The sequence below is a fragment of the Acanthisitta chloris genome, unplaced genomic scaffold (assembly GCF_000695815.1).
Source record: "Acanthisitta chloris isolate BGI_N310 unplaced genomic scaffold, ASM69581v1 scaffold15335, whole genome shotgun sequence".
Classification (NCBI taxonomy): Eukaryota; Metazoa; Chordata; class Aves; order Passeriformes; family Acanthisittidae; genus Acanthisitta; species Acanthisitta chloris.
Genome location: NW_008674377.1, coordinates 11686 through 36212, shown reverse-complemented (window position 1 = coordinate 36212; position 24527 = coordinate 11686). Strand labels below are relative to the sequence as shown.

At 50.5% G+C, this 24527-nt stretch overlaps 2 protein-coding genes across 2 annotated transcripts in view; one reads left to right on the top strand and one right to left on the bottom strand.

The window, feature by feature from the left end:
* Window positions 1-395: 395 nt before the first annotated feature.
* ALAS1 (aminolevulinate, delta-, synthase 1) lies at window positions 396-6562 on the top strand. Its single transcript, XM_009075322.1, has 9 exons — window positions 396-642; window positions 1615-1770; window positions 1853-2075; window positions 2544-2728; window positions 3311-3490; window positions 3701-3865; window positions 4940-5208; window positions 5554-5716; window positions 6282-6562. The coding sequence occupies exons 1-9, from the start codon at window positions 396-398 to the stop codon at window positions 6440-6442; spliced, it is 1749 nt and encodes a 582-aa protein (XP_009073570.1). The 3' UTR covers window positions 6443-6562.
* Window positions 6563-13999: 7437 nt separating this feature from the next.
* TWF2 (twinfilin actin-binding protein 2) overlaps window positions 14000-24527 on the bottom strand; it is a 13415-nt gene continuing 2887 nt past the window's right edge. Inside the window, exons 2-8 of the mRNA XM_009075321.1 lie at window positions 22837-23015; window positions 21328-21423; window positions 20461-20565; window positions 15247-15372; window positions 15003-15153; window positions 14456-14577; window positions 14000-14284 (exon numbers count right to left, since the gene is read on the bottom strand). Coding sequence (XP_009073569.1) covers window positions 14117-14284; window positions 14456-14577; window positions 15003-15153; window positions 15247-15372; window positions 20461-20565; window positions 21328-21423; window positions 22837-23015 — 947 coding nt within the window. The 3' untranslated portion in view covers window positions 14000-14116. The remainder of the gene's footprint in view (window positions 14285-14455; window positions 14578-15002; window positions 15154-15246; window positions 15373-20460; window positions 20566-21327; window positions 21424-22836; window positions 23016-24527) is intronic.

Genomic DNA, 24527 nt, shown 5'->3' with positions numbered 1-24527 from the left:
GGGAAAAGCAGACCGGCCTGTAAGGGCGTCCCGCAGCGAGGCCCTTGGTTGCCCCTGCATCTAGGATTCTCGGGTGTCTCATGTTCTTTGCCCCACCCAGGAACATTCCTTGGGAGATTCCTCCCCAGGACATGGGGAAGGAATTGAGACTTACAGCAGAGTTGGTGGCTGAACATTTCCTCGAAAGAAAATCCTCCCTCTGGAAGTGAAGGAGAATTGTTTTTCCCTTCGAAGGGCACAGTACTAGATCTAGCATTTTAAATCAGATGTCCTTCTGGTGTTATAGGGATTTCGTGCTTAAAATATTGTTGCTCAGTTAAGTAGTTCTGAATGGCTTGTGCCAAATTAACTGCTAATGTAATTGATAGAAAAGCTTAGGTCGGTGTATTAAGACGATGAGGCTGAAATGCTTTCCCTTCTCTGCCCCTACCTCAGAAGCCAAAAATGCCGACGAGGTGGCCCAACAGAGTGCAGATGGAGCCCAGCCTCCTGCTGGCCACCCACCCACTGGTGCTAGCCAGAGCACAGCTACCAAGTGCCCGTTCCTGGCAGCTCAGATGAATCACAAGAACAGCAATGTCTTCTGCAAAGCCAGCCTGGAACTCCAGGAGGATGTGCAGGAAATGCAGGCAGACAGGAAAGGTATGTACTCTGTGCGCTGAAGCAGCGATTCCTTCCGAGAGCTTCTGGTGCCTGACTTGGCTCTGGAGTGTGCCAGCTCTGACAGTCACCACGGAAGTGATGGTGGTGGGATGATGGGAGACTGCAGGGAAAAGCTGATGGAGACTGTGGGTGTTAATGGCATACCTGTGATGATGTGCAGGGTTTCCCTGGGTGATTTTGGTGGGAATACTGTCTGCTGTATTTTGATGCACTGACTGGCTCTGGGTGTGTGATTCAAGCTGTTACAGTCACACCCAAAGCAGATGCTTAGAACTGAAGAGAGCTTTATCAGGGTGCTGAGTGACAAAGATTTTATATCCAAAGATGAAGTAAACTTGTGTCAAGACATCAGGGAAGTACCAGCACAAATCCAAGCTGGAAAGCAAGCAAATGGTTTTGTGGTGAGATTTTTGTGTTTATGGAACTCAAGGGTGTTGGCTGGCTTGCGGTCCTGATGAGGAAGGGCTGTCCCTCAAAGGAAGGAACTTTTCACCGGTATCAGTAAAGCCTTGTTGCCTTTCTCAGGAATCTTATTTTACTTTTCTATTTACTTTCTGTGCCATAGTCTTTAAAAAAATAAATCTGTGCTAACAGAACAAAAAGGAAGCAGCTGACTAGAGCTCTGTCTTCAGTTAGGTGTGTGCCAACCCTTTCAGATAAATGCTGTAGCTGTATAGAGTGGTTTTATGAGTCATGACAAACCAAATGTGTTCTAAGGAAATTACATGTTGTATTGTGATTGATTAGCAAGACTAATCCTTTTGTCTAGTCCAATGCAAATTTGTAAGCAAATAAAACAGTTGATCCTAACAGGGACATGTGGATTTGGGCACATGCTTCCTTAAGATTGAAGAGTTAGGGTTACTTAAAATGTTTGGTTTGCTGAACTCTACTTACTTCATTTTGTTTGAAACTGATAAACCTCACTGGAATTTATCGCAATGTCTGTAGGTATGGAATTTGCCAAAATACCAACTACTTCCACAGTGAGGAACATTGAGACTGAGGGAGAAGAGCAGAGTGGCTTGCTCAAGAAATTTAAGGATATTATGCTGAAGCAAAGACCAGAAAGTGTCTCTCATCTGCTTCAGGATAACTTGCCAAAATGTAAGAACGTCTAGCAACACCCACACAGGCCTGGGCTGTTGTGATTATTTCCTGTGTGCTTAAGTCTCTTGTCTCATTTCAGCTGTGTCCACCTTCCAGTATGATCAGTTCTTTGAGAAAAAAATAGATGAGAAGAAGAAGGATCACACCTACCGAGTGTTCAAAACCGTGAACCGGAAGGCACAGATTTTCCCCATGGCCGATGACTACACTGACTCTCTGGTCACCAAGAAAGAGGTGTCTGTCTGGTGCAGCAATGATTACCTGGGCATGAGCCGTCACCCTCGTGTCTGTGGAGCAGTTATGTGAGTAGTTCCATGTTTCAAGCTATAGTGCTCTGCAGAAGCTTTTGTGGGAAGGCTTCTGAGTAATTGATTTCTGTACTGTGCTATATAAGCTGCTTCTGATATGAATCTTAGCACGCAGTTAAGTTTACACTCTTCTCTTGACCTGGGGTAGGTGACTTGGTGTTTAGCTCCTGGGCTACAGTATACCTGTTGGCCACTGATCTTGCTCCTTGGGTTTTCCTTAGAAGCCCCTAAATACCACCAGAAAAACTGGACTGTATATTGCAGCTGTACTTGGTCACTGATTTCTCACCTTCTTGGACTCCGGAGTTGTGCAGGTTGCTCAAGAACCTTAAACCTAACCTTTTGCAGCCAGTTCCTTTTTAGAACAATCCTGATTATGTACTAGAATGTTTTCAGCAATAGTCCTTTGTTCCTCTGCGTGTCACACAGGGATGCTAATGCCTCTCTTTGGTCCCTCTTCAGGGATACATTGAAACAACATGGTGCTGGAGCAGGAGGCACAAGAAACATTTCAGGAACAAGTAAATTTCATGTTGATTTGGAAAAAGAACTAGCTGATCTTCATGGAAAAGATGCAGCACTGTTGTTCTCATCTTGCTTTGTTGCCAACGACTCCACTCTCTTCACTCTAGCTAAAATGCTGCCAGGTGAGATCTCAGCCTGTACCCCCTGTTACCACAAAAACACAGCCTTACCTTAAACTGTTGCAAGTATGTTTTACAAACGGCTGTCCAAAGTGAGGATTCATCCTAGTCAATTAGCAAAGTGTGATTTGGTACTGGTTTTTAATGCCATATTTAAGTTCTGTTCAATACAAATCGTAGTAACAGCCTACTGAGATTTAGGTCTAGGATCTGGGAACTGATGAAGGAGTTAGACAAGCAGAGTCCTCTGCTCTTGCATTCAAACTCTACCTGAAAATGAGGCAGCAGGGATTTGGTGTCTTACCACCTGTGGGTGTGAACTTCTTTCACTTTAGAAGTTAGGAACATTAGATAAAAATATTAAGGACTGTATTTCCTTCAGCTCTAGTCTGTGTTGTTCGGAACACCTAAAATAAACCTTAAATATTATTCTTGCTTCATGATCTGTGTCTTCTTGTATTGACCAAGAGCATTGCTTTCTAAAACATGCTGTCCTTCTTGTCAAACTCTTCCCATACATAAAGCAATGTTTGGAATCAGTTCCTGCTTTCTATACTTAAAAGTGTAACTGGGCTGTTTCCTCAGGCTGTGAGATCTACTCTGATTCTGGAAACCATGCCTCCATGATCCAGGGGATCCGTAACAGCAGGGTGCCAAAACATATATTTCGCCATAATGATGTCAACCACCTTCGAGAGCTCTTGAAGAAGTCTGATCCATCTACCCCTAAAATTGTTGCATTTGAAACTGTTCACTCAATGGATGGTAAGCTGACATCAAACCCTCCCCTCTGCTTCCGGTGCAGTTAGGCCTCAAATCATCTATATTTTGGGTCTAGAAGTGTGCAGTACCATAAGGGTTTACATGAAAATAGTTTTCTGAAATGCCTAGTGTGTGTGTGTGAGGGGTGTTCTGGTGTGTATCCAGTTGGCATACAGGGGATCCTAAACTGCCAGTCACTGCTTTGTTTCCTAGGTGCAGTCTGTCCCCTGGAAGAGCTGTGTGACGTGGCCCATGAGCATGGGGCAATCACTTTTGTGGACGAAGTGCATGCTGTGGGGCTGTATGGTGCTCGAGGCGGTGGCATAGGAGACCGGGATGGAATCATGCACAAGATGGACATCATCTCTGGAACGCTTGGTATGCATGGCCTGGCACTTCTGTAGGAGCTAAGGCAGCAAAGCTGCTGAGCAGCCAGATTAAGTGGGTTAACTCAAAATCAGTCTGTCCAGATGAACTTTCTAAGGGCTATTGGGGGCTAGGATTTTTCAGAAAGGCCAGAGGATTTAAGTGTGCCCCACAGTTTGAAAAGCTGCTGTTAAGCTACTTACATAGCCTTATAAATCAGTTAAGGTAGCATTGTTTGGGGTTTTCCCTTAAGCAAGCTAGGAAAAAGTTCTCCAGTGGCATGTTATACAACTCAAGAATAAATTCAGGTGAGAATGTGAGTAGAGTAGTCCTCTATATTTAGTAGTCCTTAGTTCCTTTATGTGAAATGGATCCAGAAACCTGAGAGGGGGAGTTATGCAAAGAGATTTAGCAAGAACTGAAGCAACTGCTATTATCTGAGTAGAATGGAGGCTCAGAAGTAAGTTTACAGCTGCAAATTAGAAGGCTGTTTAAACAGCTTTCTAAACACAAATAAAATCTACTAGGAAAGTTCATGGCTTTGGAGCTTACTCTAGGGTTACAGCTTAATAGGACCAGAAGCATTCACCAGACACTCTTGTTCTGTCTGTGTTCTGCTATCTGAACATTTGAAAAGTGGGGCTAGTATCAACTGCATGATCACAGTAACAGCCTTCTGTGCTCCTTAGGAGCATGGGCTATTTCTAGCATCTCTGAAACAGATTATTTTAAATCTGCTGAGAGACTTACTGCTGATAGCTTGGGGTCACTAGTGAAGTCTCTGCTTGATTTGGCTTATAAGGTCTTCCCCAAAACCAAAACTTGAGTATTTGAGAATGTCTTGAACTGTCCTTGCTGTGTAGTAACTAGATCCATCTTCTCAGGATTGGCTTAAAAACAAAGCTGTAACTTGTGCTGATTAAATAAAAGGTTAGCAGAGGGAGGCTAGAATTGTTGCCTGCCATGACTGCATGAGGTGTACAGACAGAATAACCCATTCCTTCAGGTGAAAGGCTCTAATATTCAAGCCATTCTAAGTGGTGGAAGGAATGAGTTTGATTGCCTTTTTTTTTTCCCTTTCTTCAGGCAAAGCATTTGGCTGTGTAGGAGGATACATCTCCAGTACCACTTCTCTGATAGACACTGTTCGCTCGTATGCTGCTGGCTTTATTTTCACCACGTCCCTGCCGCCCATGCTCCTCGCTGGGGCCCTCGAGTCCGTCCGAACGCTGAAGAGTGCAGAGGGGCAAGTTCTGAGGCGCCAGCACCAGCGCAACGTGAAGCTCATGAGACAGATGCTGATGGATGCAGGGCTTCCCGTGGTGCACTGCCCCAGTCACATCATTCCAATAAGGGTGAGTACTCGCGTTGCTGTTGACACAGGACTGTGGTCCCATTTTACTGCCCACGATCACATTACGCTTTCAGGTATTAGTTACTACCTTCACAAAGTTCAAACCCATCCTAGTTTAACAGTGGTGATGTGCCAGGAGTCTGGCTTAAGGCTGTAAATGTTGTAAAGCAGAGTGAGAGAGATTTGTGGGTTTCGTACAGAAACAGGGAAACTGGTAACAAGCTAGTAAAAAGAAGCTTTGGTGTATAAACAGCTACCTGCCTGGGCCACAGTGGTGTGCTTTATGCATAGAGACCTATACAGCACAGGCTTTTAGCCCTTCTTAACTTAAAATTTTGCATTTTAGGTTGCAGATGCTGCTAAAAATACAGAGATCTGTGACAAGCTGATGAGCCAGCACAGCATCTATGTCCAAGCCATCAACTACCCAACAGTTCCCCGTGGAGAGGAGCTGCTACGTATCGCCCCTACACCTCACCACACCCCTCAGATGATGAGTTATTTTATCGGTGAGTGGATTCTTACATCAGTGCAGTAAAGATACTGGCCTGTCTGGTACAAAGACTGCATAAATTGAGAGTAGGAAGGACATACCTTGTAGATGTCATTAGCTGAACTGTGTCTTTCCATTGCTGCAGCATACAAGCATGTACTTCTGCACTTAAACTGCTTTGAGTGTGATGTGTGAAGGTCAGTGCACTGTCACCTAGAACAGTGTGCAGGCCTACACCCAGCCAGTTCTGACACAGCCACCTCTGCCCATACATGGTCCCAACCAATCTTCACTTGTTACGTGGAGCCCAAAGAAATCTGCTGTCCTCAGCTGAGCTGTTAACTTGTCTTAAACATGGATCTGTCCAGGGAAAGTAGCTCCTTCTTGATCCTATCATAAGAGGTGGTATGAGGATAGCTGAGACTTAATTGCAGCCCAGTTGTCTCAAGAGATAAATTGTGTCAGTGAAATCCTATTATCTCTCCTCACTTGCTAGAAGAATAAGTATGCTGACACTTGTGCTGCCTCTGTAAAGCAATTCACTGTCTAAAGCTTTGATCTTGATGAACTTTTCTTAACAGAAAAACTGCTGGCTACATGGAAGGATGTTGGTCTGGAGCTGAAGCCACATTCATCAGCTGAATGCAACTTCTGTAGAAGACCCCTACACTTTGAAGTGATGAGTGAACGGGAAAGAGCCTACTTCAGTGGCATGAGCAAACTAGTATCTGTCAGTGCATGAAAGTAACAGTGTTAGCTGTATTCTTGTTTAGTTCTAGTACGAAGTCAGTAGCGTTTTTTAATTGCTCAAGTATTTTAATTGTAGTCAAAGCACTAAGCTCTGAAAATAAATTTCAAGAGCACTATGCCCAGTTGTGTTTGTTTGCTTCTCTGCCTTCCATAAATGGAACTGAAGTGCCAGCACCTGATGGAATGAAACAGTGGTCTGCAGCTTAATGCCCTTCAGCTGAACCAGGACCTTTTCACTGACTATACCCAAAGAACTTCAGTAGTGCTCCCTAGGATCAGTTTATTTATTATGAAGCAAGAAAATAACTCCTCATGAGCTTGTCCCTGAAAGCTTTTGAAAACATGAAGGTGTTGTACCACATGCACACTAAAACTTAAGGAAGAATGTACTACAAAGTTAAGCAAGAGTGTACTACCTGAGAAATGCTGTGTAAGAAGCTTGCACCCATTTTTTGGGAGGCAGGCATTTAGAACTGCCTGACAGTTGGAAAACTAAGGTGAGGGGGTGGTAGTGGCTGGGAAAGGAAGGCATGTTCACTGCTGCAGGTGCTAGATGCAGGTTGCCCCTGCCTGCCTGCCTGCGTCTCTGGCAAGTCTGCATGGGCTGTTCTCCAGCACACTCAGAGCTAGCAAGTCCTATTACACTGCATGTCAGTGTAAGGACTGGCTGTCAGTAAGCAATTTTAATAATTCAGGTCTCTGACAGTAGTCATTGTCAGAGAAGATCAGTACTGCCTTTGCAACATCTCTGAAAACTTAGGCCTAATTGCCATCTGCTTCCATGAGTAGCAAGGGCAGGCTTTGAACAGGGGGAAGCAGTGAGAAAGTGCTTCCTTTATGTACAGCCATGTCCAGTAACTGCCACAGTTGCTTTCACAAGTCACCAAACAGCTACTGTGTCTAAGTACTCTTGTTTTCTGCATGTAAAAAGCCAACCTGGCACTGCCTTCTGCTGTCATGCTCACAGGTGTGCTGTGAAGCTGCTTCCCTTTAGGATCCATTATAATAACACAAATAGCCATGTGCTGGGGCAATGGAAGCCCAAATGACAGCAAAATCATCAGTTCCATCAACTAGAAGTCACCAGGTGTTTATCATGTACTGAAACACACTGCTGTTCTCAGAAGAGTTCTTATAAAACACTTGACTTCCAAGTGCTCAAACTACTGTCAAAAAGCCCTTTGCTAGCCAGCCCAGGGATCACTGCCTCTGCTATGTGCAGGTGTGCTGTAGGGGGGAGAATGTGACCCACCTGATCTCCTTGCCTTGCCATGAGCAGCTTGTGGCCTAAGACTCAATGAACATGCATTGCCATTTACAGAGCTCTTCTCATTTTCTATTAGGTTATATTACTGCATTAACTTGAGACAAGTGAAAACCCACAGATCCTGCATCAGCCTCTCCTATGACAGTGTCCCCAACACCATAACGTGCCTACAATGTCATTCCAAAGTCTGGCAGCAATCAGTGAACAGCTGTAGGCAATCAATGCATGTGGGGGAGATAACACATGAGTCACATGGAGTCATACTCTGACAGTACCAGGTTACTTACATTTCTATTTTCTTTACTGAAAGCAATCAGGATTGGCTCAGTGAGCTTTATGTACCAGTTAATAAGCCCAGTTTTTCTTCCTAGTTTTTTATATAAAATCTACTCAACACTTTGTCCCACAGAGGAGAAGAAATAAGACACAGAAAGGTATCAGCTATCAGAAATCTCAAAAGCTGTTCCAAATGAATCACAGGAAAGAACCAAATCCCAAGATTAGAAGCTGGCAACCTTTGAAATGACAGGAGTAGGACTAACCTCAGCACATGGCAGTCACTACCTTAACTCCCCTTAACATCAACTATGACAAATTGCCTTTAGCTCTGGTGCTGTCAAGCAAGGGTGTGAAGGCAGAACCAGCACACAGCAAGAGGCCAACAGAAGTCCATCACTTAACTGCCAAAGACAAATCCAATGACACATAGAAAGGATAAATTTATCCCAATGAAAAGAACAAAGGATGAAAAAATAAACACATATTGTTTCCCAGCAAACAAAACTTGAATGGCAGGTTGCATAAGTAGGGAAAATTATGTAAGCTTTAGTTTAGTTCCTGGAAAAATAATAAGGAAGTAATCGGTAAAATATGTTTAAAGTCAGACAATGGCAGTGGCAGAGTAAGGAAGCAAAAATGCAGCCATAAAACCATGGCTAATGTTAGTCTGGGGCAAAATAATTCATCTAGTTGAACACTGCATAGCCCTAAACTCATGCCCTACTCCCATTTTTCAATCTATTTACTCAAGAGAGACACCCCAGACAGTACAGGGGCAGCAAACACATCCCAAGTGCAAGCAGGAACATGTGTTCCCCATCACTGGGAGGAGGCAGCAGGAGATTGTTCTTCCTACCACAACCAGGAGCATTATTTACGCCACCGAATTCACAGCTGTGGTATCCCTGGTGCCTTGCATCCCATTTATGCTGGGGCACTGCACCCCTCAGCCCCGTGGTCTCCTGGCACTCAGGTTTTGCAGGGTTTCTCTCCTAGCACAGGAAGGCTCACACAGCCAGTCTTTGCCCCCCATGCCAAGGCTTTAAAACCCCCATGAGCTCCACAGCACCTGCAGCTCAGGGAAGGGCCTCCTGCCAGATAATGGGTATTTTGGAGCCCACACTGGTGGTTCACCACATGCATCTGTCTTAGGGTTCATTCAGCCTCCAAAAGACATTCCATCTCCTGTTCCCAAAGCAAACCCATGCATTACTCTGAAAAAAACAGGCTGAGCTTTTGCCCCTTGCAGGACCCACCACCTCCCATGGGCTCCAGATGGATGCACATGGCAAGTCTCACTCTAAGTACCAAATAATCACACCAAAAGCAAGGCCAAATCCTCTGCTTTACTTTTGTTCAAATGGACCTCTGAGCTACACATCACTCTGGGATGGTGCCTTGAATTGCCACTGGCTTTTAGGAAACATTTATAATATTAGCTATGCCTTAAAACACTGGGAACTACTACTCACATCTCTGCCTGGATGGACAGACAGGATGTCTTACGGAAAAAGGAGACGCAGGGAAACATCCAATGGTGCAGAGATCTTAAGCCCAGCCCTTCACTCGGGGCCTTCACAGGGAGAAGGTGATAATCAAGCCCCACTCCTTGTGGTTTTCCCAGCACAGCTTGACCTGCTGTTGACACTCCCCAGGGAGGTGCCAGGCATTCTGGGATGCGGAGAAACCACCTTTTCAACAGCACCCCATCCTCCTCTAGCAAGAGCCACTCTGCTGGATCTCCATCCTAGTCAGGGGTTGCAAAGGGATGTTGCAGCCACAGACCTCCCACCCCACCGTGTGTGGGTCCTGCCATCCCTCCCTTGGCTTCCTCACACACAGAAAATCCCATTTGGCATGCATGGGGTGAGGCATGCAGAGGGGAGAGAGGACCAATAACTATACTTGTGGCTCTGCAAGGAAGAGCAGCAAGGAGCTCCTGGCAAAGGGGATTGCAAATGGGTCCTCTGCCCTGCTGCCAGCAACTGGACAGGGGATACATGTGGGGACTCACTGCCAACCACTGTAGTTTGCACGGAAACTGGCACAAGGGCACCAAAAGCCTAGTGCAAGGGTAGAGCCCAGAGCTGCTAACACAGTGGCTGGACTCCCAGTTATTTAGTGTGTTCTGTCCCAGTCATTCACCAGCTTGATCCCAAACCCTTGGCATCCCCAGGTTAGGTTAGGCTAGGCTCTCTCCTCTTCACCCACCCCCCCAATCTTGCTCAGGGGACCAGATCACAAACATACTTACCTCCTCATGTAAATAGCATTTCATTCCTTGCTACTCCTCCCTGCCATTCCCCAAGCAGGACTTTGTACAGGGCACAGAGCTCATCTCCTTTTCAGTGGCTTCACAGCCCAGGTGCCAGCTGACCCTTTCAATTCACACATTCAGCTTGTAACCAGGCGTAACTCCTTTGCAGCTCCTCTGCTTCAGCTCTCAGGAGAGCAGGAGCCAAAGGAGTTACCTATCTCCACTGAGATTTTGCCCTTTTCCGCCTCGGAATCTCAGAGGCAAAAGCATTGCAGTCCCATTGTTTACCCTGCAGTTTGTTTGCTGTGGAGTCCATGAACCTTTGTCTGTGAGTCTTAAAAGCCCTGAGTGCTCAGGCTGCCTGTGGGGTGCTCAGCCAGCTCCCCTGCAGCTGCCCCCTCTTTTTGAAGCTGGCTGTGTGCTGTTGCTCCCTGCCAAGCCAGGCAAATGCCACCATGGGGTGGCCTTGTCCCCTGGCACATGTGCCCCAAGGGGGCACCAGTCACTGGTGACCAAATGGGAGTTTCCCTCCCCTCAAAACTCCGAGCGTTTTGCTACACAGCAGGGCAGACTTTTAGCTCAAACCTTAAAAAGATAAATGAGCAGCTGATGCTTGTGTGAACCCTTGAGGCCGTGCTGGGTGTAGGACCATGGGGTCAGGAGGCAGCAGCCAGGTTTGTGAGTGCTCTAATTGCCCTTGGGAATAGCTAGAGGTGGAATTGGCACTGGTTTTGTCATCCGTTTTCCAAAGGGAACCTGACACGTGCGACTGTCGGTACCCTGTCGATGAGTTGTTTGTCTCCTCTCACCTGCACCACTTCACCACCCTCCTGTCCCACTGTCTATTCTATTCCAGTAATTTTCAACAAAATTATCAATTTGGTCTGAATCCCATCAAGCCTTCCAAAAGCAAATAGGAAGATGTGGGTCAGGCAAGTAGGAGCATCAGGGGGTTTGAGCCCCCCACAGCACGAGGCAAGGAGGGCTGCAGAGATACTGAGTGTGCCCAAGCTGTCCTCAGCACAGTGCTGCCTGTCCACCTGTGCCCAGCTTGGTGCCACCTACGCCAACTCAGGATGCAAGTCAGGATGGAATGTGGGGGACAGGTTGGAATGGGTTGGGACAAGGGGCAGGAAGGGAGGGGATGAGATGGAAAGTGGTGGGGGAACACGATGAGATAGTATGTGAGGGACAGGAGAGAACAGGATGAGATGCAAGATAGAGAATGGGCAGGAGGATGGGATGGGATGGGAGGAGACTGGATGGGAAGGGAAGGGTGCCCAGTCAGGGACCTGCAGGCCTTAGACTGCTCCTGGCCACCTCCCCCATGGCCACGCCCCATCATCCTTTGGCACAGGGGGATTGTCATCTGGGATGGCTGTGCTGGCAGGGGGATGGGAGCAGTGACGGGAGCAGGTGGGAAATGGGGGACACCCCTCACTCCCCCTCAATATTAGGCAAGTTTAAAAATTACTGAACACAGAAGGGGAGCAGGATCCAAAGAAGGGTGAATCAGCTTGTCAAAAGACTCTGATGGCGTCAGCCCAAGATTATTAGTATTTATAATGCGGAGGGAGTTCTCCTGAGCTAAGGCTGTTCCCTGCATAGCAGCATCTTCCCTCCTCCTCTACTCCTCCATGCCAAAGGAAAACAGATCTAGGGCTGATTCTTATTTTGCATTAAACCTTTTTTTAAAAGTGTTTTACAGCTGGTTTCCCAAACCACCATCTCCTCCTGGGCATGGAGAGTAAAGCCAAGAGACAGCACAGCCCTGCCCTGGTGCAAACTCCAGCAGGCTAGTTGAAGAGCACATTTGGGGCCTGGTGCAGCATGTGGAGCCTTTTGTCTGCGAAACCTGCTCAGGACACCACAATAAATAAAAAAAAACAGGGATCCAAATTGCAGCTGAAATCCTCTGGGCAAGGAGTGAGGAGGCAGCAGCTTTTGCTGGCTCTGTCACAACCTGAGGCATGCATCCCTGCTTCTTCATCAGGACCCACTGTTGGGAAATTCAGGCCCTGCATCCCAGTTGGCGTTCCAAGATTTGGGCTATTGGTCTTTTTAGAATGCTGAAGAGCTCTAGCAGGGCAGCTGCTTGCCACCAAGGAAGATGTGGGGACCAGCTGCACTCCCAGGACCCTGAGAACCTCTGCCCTGCCCTGTGGGAGGACTGGGAGCCTGGGATGCAGGCAGACCCCTTCACCTTCCCAATTCTTCTCTTAGCTCTGCATCCTCCTGCTTTCCCTTTCCACGGCCAGGCAGGAATTCACCCCAGGCAAGGGAACCACTCTGGGAACAGCATCACAGCCTTGCAAAATCATCACCAGCCATAAGGACAGGTGGGCTGAGCAGGGATGCTGCCTCCCACAGCTCACTGTAGCTCCAGGCCTCACTGGAGTGGTCCAGCATTAAAACCTCTGCCAGGCATTAAAGGGTTACCCCAGATCCCTGGATTAAAGTATAAATGTCCTTGGGGATGGTGAGAGCTGCCACTGCAGGCAGGCTGGGAGAGCTGCTGGCTCCTGGCTCATGATGTCCAAGCAATTTGCTTTGCAGCTCTAGAGCTCATAGCTGCTAAATACCAACCTGGGGAGCCCAGGGGATCTCCACAGAGCATCAGACTGTTTTAAAAATACTTTATTCTTTAGAAAATACAGCGTTCAGTACAGTGTGCTCTGCTCCCCCCAGCTTCAACCCCCTGACTCCGCCGAGGTCAAGGCAACATCGGCACGTTCACCGCCACAGCTGGAAAACAGAGGGCAGGTTTCACCAACCCCCTTTCCATCCTCCCAGGGAGGCAGGCGGCGCTCGAGCCCTCGCTGGTACCCAGCAGCAAGGTGCTCTCCTTCCACATCCCCAGTGCAGCCCAACTCACAGCGCCAAGCTCAGCCCTTGGAGCCAATGATGGCCCATGGAGACTGGGGATGTCCCTGGTGGGCACACAGGGGCTGTCATGCTTCCCCACACAAGGATTTGGGGTAGCCCAAGTGATTATTAAGACATGGGGCTGCCCCAGACCAGAGAGCTAGCTGAAAATCCGGGGGCTAACAGTGGGGGCTGGGGAGCAGGTGTGAGGACCAGGGCTCAGGGTAACCTCGGGTCCCATCCTACACAGGGATGGGGCTGAGTCAGGGCTGTAACAACTCCTTCTGTGGGACAAGCCTTACTGAGGCAGTTCAAAAAGGGGATGCAAACATCACCCAAAGGCAGAGTGACCTTTCTCCAGGTCCAGGCTGAGCTAAGGACTCAGGGGGGAACTTCCACCTCCTGCTGCCTGGCTCTCTGCAGGGAGAAACTCCCACCCCACAGGAAGCAAAGCCCACCCCACAGGGGGTCCTGCCCACACCCAGAGGGGGTGCGGGATCACTCCAGGCCTGGGGCAGAGGGGCCATGCACACCGAGAGTGGGACAGGGGAGCAAAGTCTGGGGGCTAGGGGAGCAGGGAAAGAAGCATCTTCTCTTTTCAGACAGGAATCCCCAACGCCACCCCCTTCCCTATGCATAGAGCAGCTTGCAGGTGAGCGTGTCCTTCAGTCACCCAGGGGACACTGAGAGCAGTGTCTGCGACCCCGGGGGGGGCAGGAGCAAGGTTGGGGACATGGCCCTGTTGCTCCTGTCCTCCACTGGCAGCCCTGGGGGTTGCACAAGAATGTGGGGAAAAGAAACACCAACAACCCTGAACCCTCCCCATTGTTCTGCCCCCAGGTGCAACAAGCCATCCTGATGTTTAAAAAAGGAATGAAACAGGAAAAAAAAGGGGAAAAAGAAAGGCTGAGATGGAGGGAAAGATCCCCAGGTCAGCGGAGAGGAAGCCAGGAAGCGCCGCGGGGATGCTGTCCATTCACCGCCCGGCCCTGCGGCGTCTAACTGTCCTCGCCATTCTCGCCCGGCCCCTTGATCAGCCTCTTCTGTCCCCGCTTGCCCACGGGCCCCTTGGGCTTGGCGAAGGCCTGCTTGAAGGCATGCTGCTTGGGGTGCACCTCCTCATAGAGGAACTCTGCTGTCAGCTCGGCTCCATCGTCGATCTCAATCTGCACCCGGGAGCAGCAAACAGGGGTGGGTTAGCAGCTCCTTGGGACCTCAACACTCACCTCTGGGGCACCCAACTCCCACCCAAGCCCACCAGAGGGGCTGGACCAAGGCTGCAGTAGCCCCTTGCCAATGCCCAGCATGGGTCTATGCTCCATCACCTCTGCACTTACCTTCTTGGCTATCTCCAGGCAAAACTCCTGCTCCACGGTGTCCAGCAACCGGCTCTTGCAGCTGGAGTAGAGCATGCGCTCCTTGATGCTGCACTTGTACCCCGGCATGGAGTAGATAAAGACTGCAAGAAGAGAACGGGGCTTAGGGCTCTGCCCAGGCTCATGGCCAGGAAGAACCATCTGCATCCCACCCTGGTCATGGCTTTTCCAACCCTGAAAGTCCCAGCTGACACAGCAACAGAAGGTGAGCCATCCCATCCGTCACCCCTCCCAGATCTCCCCTGGTGTGCTTGCAACGCAATGGCCACCAAATCTCCCCCACAGATCCTCTGCCAGCACCCAGAAATCCCTGTACCATGTGTGGCAGCATTTTTTTTTGGCACCAAAGGGCTTGCCACCACCTGCCACGTGAAGGAACTGAATCAAGGTCCCCTGTCACACAATCCCTATCCCCATCCCTGCTTGCTCCCTTATGTAAGCAATGATCCAGGGTAAACAGGGACTGGCATGGCCTCGAATCAGCCATCCTTAGTGCTGAAGCTCTCACCAACAGACTCCAGGTAGTCTCCCTCATGTGAGTGCTTGTACAGGAAGAAATGGTAGCGAGCAGAGTCCTGGGGAATCCTCTTGGGCAGGTCAGCGATCTCTGTGGGGCTCGTGTGCACCAGGTCGATGGTCTCCCGCTCCAGATCCAGCTTCTGATGGACAGAGAGGACAAGGGAGCAGACAGAAGTGAGAGGCAGCAGCAAGCAGGGGGAGCAGGGTGCAGAGAAGCCATGCAAATGACTTACCAGCTGGATGTAGTTGATTTTCTTCTGCTTGAGTGCCTGGATGGCTTGCTGGGCATCCAGCTGCAGGGGAAAGGCCAGGCCCTGCAGTGTCTGGTGTTTGCTCTCCACGCTGATCTCCGTCTTCACCTGGGGATGGAGACCACCTCGAGTGTCAGGGTACAGCAGCAAAGGGTGGGGAAGGAAGAGAAAGGAAAACCAGCTGGTTCTGCAGCTAAAGGCTTCTCATCCAAGGAGCTGTCTGACACCAGGCTCCCAGGGACCATGGCATTAAACCACTGCAAGTCAGCCAGGCTCGGAATGGTGATGCTTGTCACTGTACCACCACTCCAGGAGATCACCTGGCCCCAGCCACGCACCCCCTGCACTGCCAACTTCACTCCCAACAAAGACCAGCTGAACACCAACATTCCCCAGTGAGATCCTGGCAGGGATGCTGTGACCAATGCTGGCACATGTCTGTCTCCAATCATCTCTGACTGCAACCTGAGGGTAACAGGCAAAGCCCTGAAATCACAGCTCTCAGCTGCACAGGTCCCCACCGGCGGGGGAGGGCAACCCACCCTCCTTGGTGGGTTTAACAGCAGCAGATAGGCATTTCCTCCGACGCTGGAATTGGGAATTGGAGATCCACAGCTCAGAAAGATCCCAGATGCTGTTTTCCCCACAACCCCTACAGGGCAGAGGCTGCTGCCCATACCCCAAGCAAACCCCTTAGTCCAGGAGACCAAACCTCAGTTCAAAGAGGGAAGAGAAGGGGACTGCAGAGACATTGCATCGCCCCAGGTGCCTCCATCCAGCCACAATGGGGGTCCCTGGCTGGAAAGGGGGGCAGGACGCGGCGGGCGCAGCATACCTCCTCGGGGTCGGGGTATTCTACCAGCGTAGGGCAGCAGCAACAGCCCCCCACCATCTGCCACAGAATACAGGGAGACGGCGTCACCCCAGTGGTGGAGGAGCCCATCCCACCTCAAGACCCCCTCCCAGGGAAACAGTCCAGCAATGCTAACCCAGGTGCTCTGCAGTGAGTGTGGGTCCCTTTCCTTTGGGATTGGTTTGGGGGATTTTGGATAGACAGTCCAGCCTTTACGGGTTTTTTCTTTCTTCATTTCCCTCCCCCTGATAGAGAAAAGGAAGAAAAGTCAAGGCATGCCAAGAGAAATACAGGAGTTTGAGCTGACATCTCAAAACCAGCTTGGCAGCACCAAAGCAGGTCTCATTACTGGCTGCCCTTCATCACAACAGCCCCGCACAGTACCCACACCCTGGGGGGATAATGGACTCAGGTGCCCAGAGCAGAGCATGCAGAAAAACACTGCCAGGAGAAGGAAAAACTGGGCATCAAGCAGGCAGAACAGCCTACCATCTCGGTGCTCGAGTCTTGGGAACAGGAATCCTGCGAGCATGGGGAGAGGAGACACACGGTCAGTGGCAGCTGGCATGGGGGCGGAGGGGGAGTCTCGTGTGAAACGAGAAGGGGCGGGAGACACACGGACATGCCGTACCATCTCTCTGCTGGAGGCCAGGGAAGGCCGGTCCTGGCGATGCAGGCAGGGAGAGCAGCAAAAAATGACACAGGAGACGTCAGCGCTGGGGATGAGAGGGAGGGAGAGCCCCAGCCCCGAGCCTGGGCAGCCCCACATGCAGCGTCTCCACCAACGTCCCCACGCAGAGCCCGTCCCTGCCCCATCTCCTGCCAACTCCCCAGCTAGGGTGGCCCTAACCCAGGATCTGGAAGAGTTCCAGCAGTCACAGCAATAGATTTCAGGCTATCCTCCACCAAAGAGCATATATGAAAGGTTTGGGAGGGCAAAAATGCCCAAGCACTCTGGAGCACAAGCAGGGTGTGAATGTGCAGCTCTTGGGAAAGGGAAATAATTGCTCAGGTGGGCACAAAGTCCAGCTGACCTCCAGCTATGCTGTCCTACCTTCCCCCGGGATGCTGTGGCACCAGCAAGGGCTCAAGGGCAGGCACACAGGGATTCAGGACACACACTAGCTCACCTGGGCCTACCCTGTGGAGAGGTGTGGTGCAAGGACGTGACTGCTGCCAGCACCTCCCAACCCTCAGCTTTCTCCCTTGTAAATGCAAGGAGACTGGGAAGGTTATAGTGGGATCAGAGAGACCCCCAGCTCCAACTTGAAGTACACTAAGTCCAAAACCACCAAGAGATGGAAATTTGTCCTAGCAACGTCAGTTTCCCCACATACTTCCGTATTTTCTACTTTTCTTTTCAAAAACATAACTCCTGTCTCCCTGAAACACTCACCAGGTCCCTATCCCAGGAGGCATGCATGGGATGGCTGAGCATGTGCTGCATCCTAGTCCCCCAGCCTTGCTGACAGCAAGCTTGTCTGGGGGGTTATTTTATCTCCTTTTCTTTAGGTTAGACTTTCCTCCCGCCCTCATGTCTTTCCTCACTCCTGGCAGGGTGCTGACCTTGGCTAGTGAGCATTTCTCTGCCTTATGGTGAAATCTTCATGGGAGGGTTCTGGCAAAGTCTCTCCTCTACCCACCCACCACAATGTGGGGCAGATTCAAAAGACACTCCCTTACATGCTGCGATGGCACCCCCACCTTTAGTTCCTCTCAATTCTCCTGCCTCCTCCCCAGCTCCAAGTCTGCCTTCCTCTCCCCCACGGCCCCGTGGATGGGATCTGCCCAGCTCCCTGCTGTGTTTCTGAGCCTACTATGCTTCTAGAAAGACTCCCCACTTGTGGGTGTTAAGCCTAATGCCAAATTCAAAGCCGTTTCTTAGCCCACGGTCTGCTGACAACCATCAGCTCAGTAAAGCTGGCATCTTCCATCTATTTAAAAAAGCATGTATATAAAGCAAATGGCAAATTTTCATGAGCTCCTACCCAGATATCAAGAAAGAGGTTAACTCATGACATCACCTCTGTCCATGCGGTCTTCAAACCACAGGGAAAGCTTTGCTCATGCAGCCTAAAACCTGCTTTCCCAAAGGCTGGGCACCTCCCCAGGCAATGTGCGAACCCGAGTCCTTCCCTTCTGAGTGTCCAAGGCCACTGTGCCAGCCCTGAAGCTGCTGCCCTGCAGCCACTGCCTGCCCTTCCTGCTTTGCTGCTGCCCTTCCCCTCCCACCCCATCTCCGCATTTGTCTGGTGGTTAAGGAAGATCCCAGGGAGCTTCTGCCAGCCCAGAAACACAGCCACCTTTGGGATGAAGACTGCAAACCTGGCCAGTGTCTCAGAGGGTTGTGCATCAACAGCATGAGAGGAGAGAGGAGCAGAGCTCACAGCAGCAGCCCCAGGCGAGGAGCACAGCAAAGCAATTGTGAGCTGGTGGCTTTAAAGCAACAACATCCCTTGTGTCACTTCCAAATTCCTAACAGATTGGTTGAACCCAGGGGGACACAGCGTCCTGGACTGCTGGCGGGGGGTTGGGCAGACTCGCAGAGGTCAGGGGTCCCCAGGGCTGATTCCCAGGTTGCTGCCAGCCCTGACTGCTCACTTTCAAATGCAACTGGAACTTGCACACAGGTGCAAGGACCCCACAGCCTGTGCACAAGGTGCACACATGTGCAGAGACCCTGCAAGCTGCAGGCAATGTGCAAAGCTGGAGGCATCGCTGTACCGAGCAGGGTGCTACAGGTTGTGAGCTGCTCCCACACAGCCTCCTCAATCACAGCTCTCTGCTTTGTGGGGCCCCAGAAACTCACTCAAAGCTACATTTACTGAGAATCCTGAGCTTCCCCACCCCAGGGAGGCCAGAGTGGCACCGAGCACCCAGGTCATAGCTCCCATCACCTCCTGCTCCATGTCCAGGGCCGAATAGGCACAACACCAACACGGAGACTCTTCAGCACACCCAGCACTCAGCCACTTCCCACCTTTAAATCCACAGACAAAAATATATCCATCTTCATCTCTTTCTAAATGTTGGTGACTGCTCTCCATGGCCTGGGCTGACACAGGGGTCTGTGTACCTTTAAAATAACTCCCAATAAACCAAACAGCAACAGAACCTCCACTTGGGAACTGCATCTCGCAAAGGCGAGAGTGGGCAGAACACAGCAGATCAACTGGAAAAGGAGCACCACAAGCACCACTTACCTGGCCCACATGACCCTCCAAGACTCATCCAAAAAAACCCCCCAGAACTACTTAATCCTGCAGCACTGGCCAGACAAGGTGATGGCACAGATGTTCCAAGGTGTCAAACAAGCCGCAGAGCCACCATCATCATCTGCCTCTTCTCCAAGCATGGGCACCACCTTGGATCCCCCAGCACAAATCCTGCCCAGCCCCTCCAGGCTGGGAGCTGGTATAACGCCACTGACACCCACACCCCTCAATGACACCTCCCAGCATCCCTCAACTCTGACACCCCCAGAACTGCTTTGGCGGGTGGAAACTGCCTGCCTTGTCTTTGCCATTAATTAATGCCACTAGGCTGAAAGGATTCACATCTCCCAGGCATGTCCTGATCCACATGTGAGCCCCACAGCCCCAGTACAGACAGAAGAGAGGGATGTTCCTCTAGAGAGGAAGGCTTTTCATGCATCTAAGGGAAATCCCCCATCCCAAAAAAATACGGTTTCCAGGTGGTCTTCCCACCCGGCAAGCTGAACCCCTCCCTTGCCTCAGTGTTTCACAGCACCACAGATGCTGGCATGAATGCTGTGAAATGCCAGCGGGGAGACAATGGTGTTACAGCCTTCTCTGCCCCCAGCCCTACCCTGTGCTACTTCCACATCTTTTTCCACCACATAAGCCCCTAAATTTAGGCTAAGATCTGTATCTCTTGGGACAGCATCCTTCATATTTATAGCCATGAATTTATAGGAGTATGGGAAAGGATGCTGCTGCAGCCCAAAGATAAGTCTGAATTCTTCCTGCCTCCCCCATGACTTCAAACTCAGCTCCAGCTTTTGCTCCAATACCCAGAGGTCAGAGACTGCTGCCTGCTTTCAGCCCAAACCATCTTCTGACTGCAAATGACAGCAAGCAAAATGCAGTCCTGAGCTCATGTTCAAGGAAAGGGAAAAAATATAGTGAAAATTCCTCTTTATGCCCCCAGTTTGACTGTGGGGAGGCTCTGTCACCTCGGCAAGGGCAGGAACAGGTTAAACTGCAGAGGTACAAGAGAGCACAGTAAAAATGAGCCCTCCCTTCTAGCCAGATGCCACATCCTACATCCCTTCAATGCCCAGAGGGTCTCAGGCTCCTCTCCTGGGGCTGTTGGACACCCACCTCATTGATGCGGATCTGCTGGAGCTCCTGCTCAGCTGCAGTCAGCGGGGCCGGGGCAGAGCAGGAGGACATGTGCTTTTGGTAACCGCTCAGGGACACGTCCTCCTGCAGACAGAGGCACAGGGACAGTGGAAGCATCAGGGATCGTTACTGTTGCAGGGCTGGATGCACCCTCAGCCTGGAGGTGAGTCTGAGCAACTCAGTGGGTCTCAGCCTCCCTCCTTACCAGCAAATCCCATGCTTGATTTTAAACAGTGCCCACGACTGCCTGTGCCCATTCAGAACAGCCTGCCCCTCCCCAGGCACCCATGGCTGTGGCAGTGTGGCTCCTCTAGCTGATTAATGAACTTGTGAGCATGGAAGTGAAAGGGAAAGGCAGAGCCTACAGCCTGGGAGCAACAGAGCAGGGCAAAGGAGCAAAGCAGGGATGCTTCCTGGTTCCCACAGGTACCAGAAGCCCCAGTGAGGCTGATGCCCAGGAGGCCCTGGCTGTGCAGCTCCCTCTGCCACGGAAGAGAAGGAGAAACCTGCAGCCAAGGCATGGATAACCCCAGCGCAGAGGCAGCTCTCGTTGCTAGAGTGACACTGCCACCCGCTGGTGCTTCTTCTCCCATTCAGCATAAAGCTCCACATCTTGGAGCCTTCCTCCCACTGCTTCCATGGTCTCCACCACAGACCACAGCCACACAGGCAGGAGAAAGAGGCAGTGGTCACCCAGGAGACTAAAGAAGTGCAGGGAACCAACCTCCCTGCAGTTCCCCCACCATACGCCAGCTCCTCACGTCCCACCCGGGTCCAGTACTGAGCCTGGGGTAGGCTGACACTCATGGCTGGACCCACACGGCTGCCCAGGAGCCACTACCATACCTTCACCGTTCCAAACATCTCGTCCTTTATGTGCCCTCCCCCAAATTCCTTCTTCACCGTCGCTCTGGTGGCAGCGTACAGCATCTTCAGCCGGACCTGCGCGAGGAGAGAGGCAGTGCCATCACAGAGGGGCATGTGGGCCCAGAGAGGTGCCCATTGCTCACAGCCACCATCCCACCACCAGCTCCACAAACCTCAGTCCATCATGGGAGCAACCACCTATTTCCTAGCTCAGGCTGATTTCTAAAGGCAGCATCCCTGGGTAGGGAGCAGGTAGGAAAACCCATCAGTGCTATTTCCAGGGCTGCTGGCACCTGGCACAGCCCTGCCAAGTACTGCCCACAATCCAACGGTTTATTCCATGCTTTGCTTTCCAATCCCTGAGCTCCAGCATGCCATTTCTCACCCACACCTGGGTTGGAGGAGGCGTGAATACCACTGGAGCCACCTAAAAGCAACTTTTGCCTTTGGCATTTCTTTTGCATCATTCTGCAAAAGGCACAGAAGAGCTTTGGCAAGTGCTCCTGGGTGCCCTGTGCTTATGCAATAGAACTCATCATGGTTTGTTGAAAGATATGTGTTTAAAATATGTATTATTATATATACACATGTATATGTACATGTATACACATAAAATTATGTATTACCTCATTTTATTGTAATTATATACGTGTGAATACATATACATGTGAATAGATAATAGCATCTAATTGTTACCTATATCAACAAATTGCAGATCTTCTATGCATGTCATAATATATAAAATAACATGGCAGTAAAACTAGAGAGCATATAGATTACATAAAGTATATAACAAATATACACATAGGCATATACCTCTGTGTGTGTGTATATACACATATATATGCACATACATGACAACCACACATGCTAACACGGCAGTAAACCTCAGACCCACTGAAAGCCCATCCTGCTCAACAGGACAGCATTTTCCAAGCTGTACTGCTGACATCCTCTAAACCTGTCTCCTTTCCAGCTAGCCCTTTTGCACCTGCTCTCCAATGCTATCTCCAACCGCACTGTCCAGCCCAGAAGGTATCAATGCCACCTGGCCACACTCAGCTCCAAAAGAAACAGCCTGCCCGTCCCTTTTCAAGTCTGATTTTGAAGCCAGGCCCAGAGAAGTGCTGGCAGGCACACTGTGTCAGCCTTGAGCAGAGCAGGGCCAGGCTGGAGGCAAGTCAGTGCCAGTGCAGCTTTTCCCAGCAGTGCCTTTGGCCAGAGCCATGGTAGGATGTCTCCATTCTGGCCCCGTGGCCCATACCTCTCCCCCCTCTACCTTCTCATGCAGCGCTGCAAAGAGGACAGACACAGTCCCAGTGTATCTTATCACATCTTTAAAAATTCCCCCATCCCCAAAGCAGTATGCAATGGTGACAGAGGGTGTGAATACTCCTCCTCAGCCCCAGTGCAAAATCACCTTGGCCAACATCTCCTCCCCCGTGCCCCTCCCCACACTGGGGTGACACAGCCCAGCACGGTGCTCACCGGGGAGCTGTCGGGGGACCAGGAGATGAAGAGCCACTCGTAGCCCTGGGCGTTCTGGCTGTCCAGGCGGTACAGCACATAGCATGGCTGCTGCTCATCCAGCAAGGGCAGCACAAAGGCATCGTAGTCAGCATCCCAGCGCCGGGACAGCTCTTTGTGGGCTCCCAACACAAGCTGTTCTGGAAGGAGAAGACAGAAAGAGTGGTGTTAGATGAAGGCAAGGCTCACCCTGCAGGACCAGGTGGTGGCTCACCTAAGGGTTCACTGCAGCTCCACCAGCACCTATGATGATGTCCTGCAGAAAAACAAATTATGACCTTGAGCCACATGCATGAATGTACACCCCCAGGGGTGACCTAGGAGATGCCATCAGGGCTGTGGCAGCTGTGGAGCGATGGGTTTTCTGCCAGCATCCCACTGCCTCCTGTTAAAATCTCCTCCCCTCCCATGCTCCTCACTGCCAAGGTCTCCTTTCTGGTGACCACCTGTGGCCTCCTTCCATTCCGCTCCCTCCAGCCCTCTAGTCCCCAGCCATCCCTTCTCACTCACAGGGGAACACAAGACCTCCCCCATCCCACCTGGACAAGCTCTAGGGGCACTAGAACACCTTGCCAGGGACATGAGGAACCACCAGCATTTGGGATGCTAAGAAAAATAAAGGTAGCCAAGAAAAATAAAACAGCAAAATCCAGGACAATGAGCCAAAGCTGCTCTCATCAGATTTCCTGTAACCTCAGAGGTGTCAAAATCAGAGCTGATACCTGAAGTCCATCTGTGGGAACTAGGGATGGGCCAGAGACCCCAGCCTGGGGGGTACCATGCTTCCAGAAGAGCCCCAGCCTCTGGAAGCAGCCTACATATTTCACACACGTGGTAGCATCTCAGATATCTGAAGGGCATTTTTTTCATCTGCTACATAAGTGGCAGTAGGTGCTGAGAGCCTTCTAAGGTGAGCTGCTGGGATTTAAACACTGGTGCAGGCATCCTACAAACATGAAACCCACCCCCTGGTGAGGGTCAAACCAAGGTTTGGGATGGCTGAATGGAAAAGTGGTGGTGCTGGACATGATCCATGTAGTCTGCTGGAAAACAGCCTGTATTTTTATTCCATCTGTAGGTGCAGAAAGGTCTGAGGAGAGATTACGGGACTCAGAACAAGATGTAGGAAAAACTGGAGGCACCAAAGTGAGATGAATTGGGGCCTTGGACAATTGGCACTCAATTGGCCTGGTATGTGCCCTGCCTGGACCTCAGCCCACAGCCCCACTGCCCACTGGGAGCTGGGGAGCCCCTTGGCTTGGGCACAGCCCTCTGCCTCCCAAACCATCCAGCTTAGCACCTCTGAATCCTGTGGCAGGAAAGCTTTTAAGGAAAAGAGTTGCAGAATAAAGAGTTGGGGAGGAATTACTCTCACCCCTGCTTTCTACCCAAGCAGGACATTTCCCACAACAGCAATGTAGCCCTTCCCTGCCCAGTGCCGCCTCAGCATCTGCCATCACACACTGAACACAGTTATTTGTGCACAGGTAGCTCATGCTCCTGATTCAGTAACAAGGACAGCAGAGAACAAGGCTCTAGAAATACTTTACCTTCAGCAAAACTACCTGTTTTGAGAAAGAGAAGCATAAAAACTTCAATGTATCCCTAACAGAAACACAAAGCTCTGCGAATGGATTTGTGCATTGCAAAGA